This window comes from Rhipicephalus microplus, chromosome 3, assembly GCF_043290135.1.
Source record: "Rhipicephalus microplus isolate Deutch F79 chromosome 3, USDA_Rmic, whole genome shotgun sequence".
Classification (NCBI taxonomy): domain Eukaryota; kingdom Metazoa; phylum Arthropoda; class Arachnida; order Ixodida; family Ixodidae; genus Rhipicephalus; species Rhipicephalus microplus.
The window spans coordinates 237,659,833-237,671,888 of record NC_134702.1 but is presented as its reverse complement, the minus strand read 5'-3'; the positions used below and the strand labels follow the sequence as shown (position 1 = coordinate 237,671,888).

General features: G+C 43.2%; 1 protein-coding gene across 1 annotated transcript in view; it reads right to left on the bottom strand.

The window, feature by feature from the left end:
* LOC119169107 (ribosomal protein S6 kinase beta-1) overlaps positions 1-12,056 on the bottom strand; it is a 151,087-nt gene that overhangs the window by 47,825 nt on the left and 91,206 nt on the right. The window contains exon 13 of the mRNA XM_037420218.2: positions 7,735-7,842. Within this exon, the coding sequence (XP_037276115.1) occupies positions 7,735-7,842 (108 nt within the window). The remainder of the gene's footprint in view (positions 1-7,734; positions 7,843-12,056) is intronic.

The window sequence follows — 12,056 nt, the reverse complement described above, 5'->3', positions numbered from 1 at the left end:
TTTTTTCTTCTGTACGGCCACAACAAACCGTTGCCATGCAAAACGCTCTTTCTATCTGATACTACCATACCAACCATATACGCTCAAGACGTCGCTTCCCGAGCCTTCATCGCTCACCGAATCGCCCACGCTAAGCTCTGTGCTTCAGGCTTCACAAAAGGAGCGCTACGATAAGGAGCGCTACGATAAGCAGCACTGCGATGTCTACTACCCTTCTGAATCTCTTGTCCTCCTCCAGACGCCATATCGATGCAAAGGCTTGTGCGAGAAGCTCCTCTCTCGATAAACAGGGCCCTACAAAATTCTCCACAAGGTCACCGATGTGGACAACCTCATCACTCTCGTTCATTCGCACACGTCTTCTGGTAAACCACCTACTGGTGTCGTTCATGTGTCGCGCCTAAAACCTTATTACACTGCCATATCAGAAGGATCTTAGAGGCGCCGTAACGGTGCTTTGTCAGCCGAGAGTGATGTTACAAGGCATGGTGCATGAGCCTGCTGTGGCAGACAGACGAAGAAGAGGGCTGGTGGGTCGAGCGAACTACTGGTGGCCATCAGTGGCACAGTTGCTTATAATTGCATATTAATGTTTCCCGTAACAATATGCTAATAAATGCCCTGCTCATATTTTCTGGAATTTCACTCGAAAGTACACTCAAGCCTCATTATAACAAAATTGTATCTTACCCAAAAATAAGTTCCTTGTATGCGAAAATTCATTATAAAGGTATGTTCCTCACACTATATCTATTGCAAGACTATCCAATTGACTTTGTTGTAAATATTTTGTTATATCTGGGCTCGTTTATTGAAGTTTCAGTATATTATAGAAACATTAAAAATTATTAGATTTGCACTCAAGTTTTAATTAAATTTGAATTGCATCTAAAAATTTTGCTATTCGTAAGCTCTACATTTTAGTGGCCCCTTAAGATTCACTGTATCAAAGTTAGACCGCAGGTACCAGCCAACTGTATACAGCATATTCAATGCACAGTACCAAAGCCTTTTAGCGACATACCCGTTTTAGAGACATTATGCAGCAATGCAAAATTACGATTATTAAATCACTAACAGCATGATCCATTCTTTCACCATGTAAGTCACTCTTCATTTCTTGAATGAACGGCAGCACACCCACACAAACAGTGCTGAACCACAAACACACAGCCGGTGAATTTGTGGTCCTTGTCTACTTTGTGTGGGTAAGTGTGCTGCAACTCATCATGAAACACAACGAGCTTGGTCTTTGCCTTCTTTCTCTTCATTTCTGCCCGCACATCACTGATTGTTCTGGACAGACGTCTGTTTTTTTATTGCATCCGACGCGCAAAATAGCTAATAAAATGCGAAATCCATGCAATACGCAAAATCGAAATAAAATGACAAAAACAATATACATACACCCTTCCACCATGTGTACATTATGAAATACGAGCTTCTAAGGAGCGCCATGCTGACATTGATTAATTGATTTGTGGGGTTTAACGTCCCAAAACCACCATTTGATTATGAGAGACGCCGTAGTGGAGGGCTCCGGAAATTTTGACCACCTGGGGTTCAGATGAAAAGAACATTGTTGCACGGTTCTGCTGCCGTGAAAAGAAAAACGACTTTGTTTGTAAAGCGCGTAAGACCCGTCCGAACACTTCTGATGTTGGCTTCTCCGGTAGCTCAAGCAAAGCAATCTATGCCAATGATCACCTGTCTCCAGAGAACAGAAGATTGTTTGCTAAGGCCCTAACTCTGAAAAAAGCACACAAATGGCCATTTCTGTGTACAGACAATTGCCAGATCAAGGTGCGGAAGTCTGGTGATGGCAGAGTATATCGCATTATCAAAGACAGTGATCTTAGCATCTTTTCATAGCCACTGAGTCCTACACCCATTTTCGTGCTGAACACTCGTTCACTTTCATCTTATCATCATGGCTTTGCTATCCCCTGACGAGGCTAAACATATGCTAGATGATAGTAATCGCTCCTTGGTTCATTTCATCGCGCGTAGCCTCCGCAAAAATTCGGATAATATTTATAACTTTATAGATTTACTCGCGCATTCTTTCTCCATCATTTGCATCTCTGAAACATGGCTCTGCACTTATGACGTCAATCTGTTCGGCCCGTCATCGTACGAAGCTGAGTACTGTCACCGTTGTTCAGACAGCTATGGCGGCTCAGCAATATTTATCGCCCCAGATCTGTCCTACACCCGCCGACAAGATCTTTCCTTAGGCATCTCACATTGCGAATCCGTGTGGATTGAATTAGATCATTCTTTTTTAAACAATAATAACAACGTTATTCTGGGGTGTATTTACCGTTCCCCTTCTTCGAATATGAGGAATTTCATTTCTCGCCTGGATACCATTCTGCATCAGTTATCATCTGAAGGCAAGCGCGTTGTGCTAGTTGGAGACATCAACATCAACTTGCTTAACACAGACAATTGTGCATGCAGAGAATATAATGACTGCTTCAGTGAATACGGTTTTGAGTCTCTCATTTCATCTCCTACTAGATGTCCTATTTTTGGTGCTGCTTCATTGCTTGATCATGCCATCTGTAATTTCTCGCCCTCTCCCTCTGCAGGAGTAATTGATGTGAACATCACTGATCATTATCCCATATTTCTTGCTTTCAACGTCATGAAGCTATTTGATCCACCCACGCGTGTTACTTCCGTACTGGATTAGGAATTGTTTTTTCAATGCCATTATTAAAACTGATTGGTCCAGTGTTACGTCCTTATGCAATGTAGACCAGGCATTCAACAAGTTTTCTTCCCTTTTCCTTAAAGCCGTAGAAGAATGTACTAAAACAGTCAAATGTAAAAAGAGGTACAAATATCCTAAGAACCCATGGTTATCTGAGCGACTGCTAAAAAGTATGCGTAGAAAAGATAACCTGTACAAAAAAGTCAAAAAACAACCATTTAACACTGCTTTAGCTTCATGCTATAAAAAATACTCGAATGTTCTTTCGTGTCTCTTGAAAAGTGCCAAGAAAAAATATTATGATGACCAAATATTTAGTGAAAAGAACAACTCTAAAAGACAATGGCAACTCTTAAACGATTTTCTAAATCGATCAATACATAGTTCACCCTTGCAGAAAGTCATATATAAAGGTGTTACACATGATAACCCTGAAAGTGTTGCTGATGCTTTTAGTAATTATTTTTTCGAAATGTTTAGTGAAAAACATAGCAGTTCTTGCTGTAATCTACAACGTTCTAATCATTCTTTTTTTCTTTTCCCCGTGAGCCCTGATGATGTTTCTACAGCAATCAAAAGTCTCAAAGAAACCGGCCCTGGTATAGATAAAATTTCAGCACGACACTTAAAACTTGCAGTAGACATTATTTCTGAACCACTTTCTATAATTATAAACCTTGCGTTCAAGCATGGCAGTTTCCCTACTTCTCTAAAAATAGCTAAAGTCCTTCCGATCTTTAAAAAGGGTGACAAGCAATCTATTTCTGACTATCGCCTCATCTGTATTCTTTCTTCCCTGAGCAAAGTCATCGAAAAACTATTAATAACCCGGCTAAACAAGTACCTTAATAAATTTAATATACTGAAGCCCTGTCAATATGGCTTTCGCGCTGGAAGTTCTACTAACCTTGGTATTCTTTCCCTATCAGACTTCATCAAACACTCCACAGACGCAGGATTTGTAGTAGGGTCAGTCTCCTTAGACTTCACAAAGGCATTCGATACCATCAATCATCTCATTTTATCCAAGAAACTCTAATCATACGGTATTACAGGTCCATCCCTCAAATTTTTAAACAGTTACCTCCTTAACAGAAAGCATACTGTTTACATATCGGGCTCATTTTCTTCTACTAAAACAATAAATCAAGGGGTTCCTCAAGGGTCATTACTGGGTCCGTTACTTTTTTTACTTTACATTAATGACCTTCCTGACATTATACACATGGCTCACTGCGTTTTATATGCTGATGATACTACCATTTCCATTGCTGATAGATGTATTGACAACGTCACTAATAAATTAAATGCTGTACTTTGTAGCGTGTCAAAATGGTGCCAGGAAAATTTCTTAATTATTAATCCAAATAAATCTAAGTTTATGGTTTTTAGATCAGCTCAACGCAAGTTAACTTCCTCACCACAGCTCACAGTTGACTCTCATTTGATTAATAACAGCGACAGTGTATCTTTTCTTGGCGTTCACCTCGACGCTAACCTTAACTTCGCTCTCCATATTGCTCACATTAGAAAAACGGCAGCATTCGGCATTCGCGCATTACTCAAAGCTCGCTCATATTTTTCTCATAAAGCACTCCTTTCCCTTTACTTCGCATTCATTCATTCTCATATCACTTATGGCATCGCATCATGGGGGAATACTTACCAGTGCCATCTTTCATCCGTACAACATCTACAAAATCGAGCTATTCGCGCTGTTTTTAACTGTTCTCGCGACAGTAGCGCCGCTCCCCTTCTTCAATGCAATAAAATCTTAACTGTTAGCTATCTATTCAGGTTTAATCTAATTATGTTTCTGCATAAACAAATAAGAAATCAACTTTCTGCTAATATCATTGATCCTAAGATGTTAGTTAATACTAACACAACCGGTTTGCGGCTAATAATAACTTTTTACTTCCTAAGGTTTGTACTAACTATGGTAAATCATCTTCTCTCTTCTGTACCATCACCATATGGTATAATTTGCCCACTTCGCTAAAGTGCAAAGTTTCTTTATTTTCAATTAAAAACTCATTAAAAGAGTACCTGTTAAATAGTTGATCTATCTTCTTTGTGTTGTTTTATGCTGTATTATTTGTTTTTTGATTACATGCCTTTTTGTTTTCATTCTGCTTTATATATTTTTGCTTCTACGATTCTAACAGCTGCTTGTGCTTTTATTATTTGTAATGATCACCGAGGGTCCCGTTGCAGTCTTGTACTTTGGGACCCTTGTCTGTATATTTTACTCCTTGTAACATCCTTTTATGACATGATAATAAACTGATTGATTGATTGATTGATTTAACGTGACCCAAATCCGAGTACACGGGCCTACAATATTTCCGCCTCCATCGGAAATGAAGCCGCCACAGCCGGGATTTGATCTCGCGACCTGCTGGTCAGCAGCCGAGTACCTTAGCCACTAGACCACCGTGGCGGGGCAGCGCCATGCTGACATGCATGCTTCATGCACACTTTAGACAGTATGCAGCATCTGATGAGACTGACTACGTATCCGATACTCTGCAGCAGTTTTTGAAAGTCAGAAATTTAACTCTGTCAAAGAAATGGCATGAAAAAGAGCTACACATGCTAAGCTTCGAAAATAAATTAGCATCTTCCCAATAAGAACCCTGATGGGATGCGAAACAGTAGCTTTGCGCATGTCGATTCAGCGGAGGGCGCACCACACTTTCGGGATGTTGTCGATGACCATGAGAATTCGGTGCGGGACTTCCGCGATCGGCGCTACCACTCGGCTTCTTTGGCTTGAGTCTCATTGGTATGGCCGACGTGTTGAAGACGCTTGCGCTCGGCTTCCTTGGCTCGTATCTTGCCGATGTTACTTGCACCCCGTCTTCATTCTCGAACACGATCAGCGTGCCTGACTCGCACCTCGTCGGTGTCATTGGTCTTCCACTGTCGATGCTTGCGTTCGGCTTCCCTGGCTCACCCCTCGTCGGTGCTGCAGGTGCGACGTCACCATGCCCGAATGCGATCGGCTCTGCTTACTCTCGCCATGCCAGTGATGCCAAGTTAGGGCCAAATCGCTTCGGCAGATGTTTCGGCAGGCGAAGGAGCTTTGCTTTCCGGCATTCTCTCTATCGCAGATAAACGAGCCGAAAGAGTGTTCACTGAATGTGCACTCGAACGTTGCGAGTGGTGGAGAGAGTGAAGCGAGAGAGAAGTGCCATGCGGCGAGCGCGCGGCAGGCGAGAGAAGGCCTGAAATACTTGGCATCTCCCCAACAGGACCGCGGTGCCATGTGTTGGCACGGAGACATGGACGGACAGCATTACACAGGCTAGTCAAAAAGCTGCTTCGCGTCTGAAAAAGGCACAATATTGATCATGTGGTTGTGACCCTGAAAGAACCAGTCGGCTAGTTCTTTGCTTCAGCAAATTGGCACCTGGGAAATGAGAACTAAAAATACAAGTGATACACGCTGTGCCCTGATTGCGGAGAGAACAGTGATTGGCCGTCGAGTAATCCGATCAGCAGTTGACATTTATTCATGTGGCATCAAAGATTCCAAGCTTTATTGGTGACCATGTTCTAGAATAATCGTTAAAGCTGGCATTCCATGCTGAAGCTTATCAAAATAAATCAAAACAATTCTGAATGCTTGACTATACTGTGCGGCGTGGAAGACAGTGGTTACACACACAAGTCCATTAAGTGAAAAAGCACACGAAGAAATATGAAGCGATTGGGCACAGTAGATCAGTGTATTTACAAATAAAATCTACAACCACAGGCTACAATCCTATTTCAGGTTTGGCCACATGCATATTGTTTTGGTGTTCTTGAACTTTTTCACTAATATTTCATGTTATAAAAGCAAACAGATGAACGAACAATGACGTGAAGCACTCAGACAGCCTTCAATTGTTTCAGATGATTGCATGCATACCATAGTGGCAAATCGCCTAAGTGGGCTCTAATTACATGGTTAGGATAATTAACCAACAGCCAGTTACTGTACTTGTTGAACACAACCACGATTGTAATGTGAGGAGTGACGTTTTATTGCCTCCAGCAGAAACAGAAGACTGCTAAAGTAATGAAAGGCTAGTAGAGGCATCAAAAGAGCACATTTATTTTTCATACAATGTCTTAAAAAGTGATATATCAAAAGAGCACATTTATTTTTCATACAATGTCTTAAAAAGTGATACTTCTCACCCACCCACATAAAGTGTTGAACTATGTTCACGAGATACCTATCTGTCGAGCGACACAGCTCTCTTTGAATTGAGTCAGTTCAAGAATGACCACCACAAGACACTGATCTTAATCAAGGCATGATGCTTAATTCAAGGCGGCAGTCATGACAAGGCCCGTGAAAACATTTTCAGCCGTGCTCGCATCTGAAAAGAAGCTCCCTCTGGAACCGCCACTTGCAGATGGTCGCCTGCCTCACATAGAGGCTTAAGACAGGAGCCACTTTCTTCAGCTGTCAAAATATCCCACCCCTTGAAAGAGCCATCATAATGAGCACGACACATCCCCATCACAAGGGGGGGGGGGGGGGTGCAAACACCAAACACGACAACACAAACAAACCTGAAGTTCACGCTATGACAGAAAAGAAACAGAAAAATTAGTGGCTTGCAGGTGATCCTATTGACATATGGCTGGCACATGTTGCCAACATTACAGCCAAGATACCCAAAAACGTAGTCATCAAGGACTGAGTGTATCATTGCACTTTTTAGAAAACTTGAACTTCGATGTTTGATAGTGAGGGCCGACTTCATGTCACAAAAGTCTGGAAAAATACAAAACGCTCGAGTGCACCAACAGCTAACCAACAGCCACAGGAGCTCATTCGCTTCTGTTACAGTCAATAGGGTGCATTTTGTACTCGTTTACATGTGGGTCTTGCCAGGATTTAACATTCAATACAGGCACACAATAGGCACACCACACCTCTAATGAATGACAAGGATGCCATGAAACACAGAAAGAACAAAAACATTGGACTCTCGGGTCAGTGCAGCACTTACCATGAAAACTTGGTTGACACTGTCGGAAAGCATGCCATCATCTGGACTGTCGATGGGTGTCTGCTTGGTGAACTTGGTGTCAAACTGTGACACATCTTCATCGTTCAGCTGGGCACAAAGAAAAAAAAATAAAGGTTGATGCTGCCGTCATAGGAGTCGGCAAAATATGACAGTGAAACATGTCCTTACAGAAGTAGTTTATTGCTTACTGTGCATTGATATAAGAAAGGTTGCGCGATGTCTAATGGTGTTTGACAGTCACACCACCGCTTAAACGTGGGTGCACCACATTGACGCTTAGTCGTACATCTTCATCCTGGCAACTAGCGTTCATCATTAATGAATAACCGAATCTTGTAGTATAGATGCTTACGGTAGCTGTAGCAGTTACGTGTGAGAGCGGAATCAGAGAAAGCAATTTGACAGCCAGAGAGTGCAACTGACTGGATGCAGAACTTTGGATAAGGCCAACCACTCGCAGCATGTTGGAGTTATTGAACACCACTGCCCGACCAGAGGCAAATGCGACATGTATCATGTCTTCCCTTTGGCTGGCCGCAATTATTCATCGGGCAAGCGCAAGTGGAGAACGCCAGGTTAAAGCAGACAAAGCCAGCAGGTTTCGCATGGCAATTTTCGACATGCAGCCCATTAAACGAAACTCGGTTAAACGGAAAAGTCGGATAAACGAAACTATCTAGGCACATTTGGTTGGTCTCCTATATACTTAATCATAAAAGTTTTGGGTAATCGTAACATTTTTTTTCGCTTACATCGGTTAAATGCAATTAAAGCGGGCAAAATCCATGAATGGCGGAAGTGGCCACGGCAGTCTTGCAACCATGAAACAAACCGAAGCTAGCCTAGCCAAGCCAATTCAGTGATCGCACATGTCCGCACACACCTTGGCTAGGGTGGCTAGAATGGGGAGGTGTGATGAGCGGGGCGGTTTTCGCTTGTCGTAGAGGGTCACTCGGCGTGCCAATGCCGCAAGGGGCGCTGCTGATAGCGGCGCGGGTAGAAGCGGCGCACTTCCCTGTGTTTGCGGCAGGTGCGCTGGGGTTTTCTTCGCAAGCAGTCGCTACATTGCAAGTATGCCATCAGTCAGTGTTTGCGCTCCGTCCCTCTGAAATGCCCGAGGATGTCAACGGTAAAAAAGAAGACCCAGCGTTGGTGCTTTGTGCCTGGGTGCAACACTAGATATTATAAATCGTCAGCAGAGAAGGTTTCCCTTTTTCGGGCTCGCACTTGTAAGGAGCTGTTCGAAAAATGGATGCGCGCCATTCCAAGAGCGGACAAGTCGCTTGACGAGAACTCCGCCGTGTGCGAGAAGCACTTCGACCCAAGGTATGTGTAAAACACTGAATGCTTAGTGTTCGCATTCTTGAACAGAGGACCAATTTTGCTTACTTGCGTCCCTCGTGTCGCATGCTGCATTGCAACATAACCGATTTGCTGTCTTTTTTTTTATATAGGTTTATTGTGCGGGCGTTCAAACATGAGATAAACGGGGAACACGTATACATGCCACGTGCTCTACCGATCTTAACAAATGACGCCGTACCAACGATTTTTCCGAATTTCCCCAAATACTTGACGAAAGCCCTGCCCAAGGAGAGAAAGAGACGGAAAAGCATGACCGAAAGTGCTGTTCCAGATAAACGAAGGAGCGTGAACCACGACACTGCAGAAGCAAATGACGTGGTCATTTCAGAACAGAGCATCATGTTGACCGAACAGCTGCATTCATTGAGCGTTGTGCTTCGCTGTCCTAGCGAGCTATGGTCGATGCAGACGTTCGAGCAAAAGAACGCATTATCCTACCAGACCGCTAAATTGGATAGGGATGCAACACCTTTTGTTGTTCACAACAAGACAGTCTTGTTTGAAATCGCGGTAGGAGCAGCTGCACAGTGCAGCGTCTTCCTGAATGGGCTCCTATTCAAAAAAAGTGACTTTCAGGCACAGAGCCAAGCACAGGATCTGCTCATGTACGCAGATACATTTAAACCCTGCATAGGAATCAGGAAAACGGGAGAGTTCCAACCATTGAATTTGGAAAGCATGACGAAGCTATCTCAAAACCACGTCTTCTCCCTTTCTTGCAATGGGTCTGCAACGTCCTCGCTACAAGGTATTATTAAATACCCTTATTGCCCTAACCTTAAAGATACCTGCGCCTGCTTTGGCTAAACTTATTCACCAATTATGGTACATTTTATAGATGGCTCATCCGGACGTTGCACTGCCTGCAGAAAATGCAGAAACCTTCTGAAGGCTCGTCTTCTCCACCTGAAAAAAAAAGATTAGGCGACCACTTGCACGGACAGCTGCGCAACGACTCAAATGGGCAGTTTGTACATTGAAGAAAAAGAAAATGAAGCTACTGACCTTGCAGGATGCCCTGAAGAAGATGCGAGAAAAGACTTCACAAATTAATGCATCTGTGTTTGAGGAAAGGGTACATTTTCCCATTTAATTGTAATAGATTAATAAAAGATAGCTTTTGCTTTCAGCTGAAACTTCTTCCAAAAAAGCAACAGGCTGCAGTGAAGGCTTAATTTGACGCTGCTAAACGGAGGTCACTGCGGGGATATTGCTACAATAAAGAATGGCTGCTTGAGTGTGTCATCCTCAGAATGAAAAGTGCACGACTGTATGAACATCGCAGAGCCCACAAAATTCTTGTACTGCCAAGTCGTGCTTGCCTCCAAAAATACATCAAGGTATGTGACTGTATATGGTGTGCAATAGAGAGTGTTCCTAATGTTATTTTGTTCACAGGGATTCACTGCTGCTTATGGGTTTAATACTAAACTCCTCAGCTGTCTGAAGGCCAAAGTTATAGACCTGGATGAAATGAAGAGGCATGGAGGCATAGTAGTGGACGAGATGAAGCTCTCTGCGCATCTGGACATGAAGTCATCCACTTATATTGAAGGTTTTGTAGACCTTGGCAAGTTCACCAATGCCGCTGAAAGACAGAAAAAGGCTGACCATGGGCTGGTCATAATGTTCCAGCCATTTGGGGGAAATGGACCCAGATCATTGGTAATAATTTCTAGTACTGCCGAAGCACATTTTTGAAAACATCTTGTAATGTTCCGTTTCCCTTCAGGTGTATTTTCGTCCAGCGGGAACGTGAAAGCCAGGCTCCTGACAAAAATTTTAATAGAGGCAACAATTCTATGCGAGCAAGTCGGCCTCTACTTGGATTACATTTGCTGTGACAGTGCACCCTGGAACAGATCCATGTGGAATATCCTTGGAATACGCGCCACCCTAAATGACGTTCAGTGCAGAGTCGTTCATCTGTGCGACAAACACAGATTTTTGTACTTTATTTCGGATTTCCCTCACCTGATGAAATGTGTGAGAAACACAATGATGAAGCACGGCTTCAACACCCACAACGGAAGGGGAGGCTCGCTCTGATAATTCTGTGGAATTTGTATACGTAATACGTACTGCTCACCGCTAATGTTAATGCTTAACAGTTCCTGATGCAACATGCAAATTTTACAGGCTCACTGGGAGCATGTGTCAACCATGTGGAAGCTTGACAACAGTGCCATCACCTTGAAAGTGGCACCAAAGTTGACTCGATCGCATATCTTCCCAAATGGATTCGAAAAAATGCGAGTGGACTTGACATTTCATGTTTTCAGTCCGCAAGTTACTCGATGTATGGATTTCTACAAAGATCAAATCGAGGCTCGATACGCAAATGTTGGGCCAACAAGACTTGTCATTGGTCTCATGGCGGAATTGATCGAGGTTATGACGTCCAGGTTCCCAGCAGAAGCTTTACGGTAAAAGTGAAATATTTGCCCTGTCAATAATTTGGCCAGGCATCAATTTTTCTACGTTTCATGCACTTTGTTTCAGACTTCATAGCCGAAAGGAAGCTGTGCTAGACTAGGCACTCAAGTTCCTTGATTTGTGGGAAGCTCATGCAAAAGGGCTTGGCTTTCTAAGCAAAAGTACCGCAGTGGGATTGCGTGTGACCTTGCAAAGTACGAAGCACCTCCTGAAGTACCTGACTGAGGATTCATTTCAAATACATTATGGCGGCTCGCCTAAGCCAAGACTGCCTTGAGCGCTGTTTTGGAATTGTGCGGCAAGCAGGAAGTGGCAATGATCACCCCACCCCTGCACAGTTTGTTGTCATCATGAGGTATATTAATATCCATTTTCTCACGTAATGTTGCCTGTCGTACAAACATGTTACATGTCTCACTACATTCGACTGCTGTTGTGGGTAAGTTATGCATTGTTTATTTATAGATGCCTAAGCTTCTGTAGCCTGGTGAAGAGTCCCA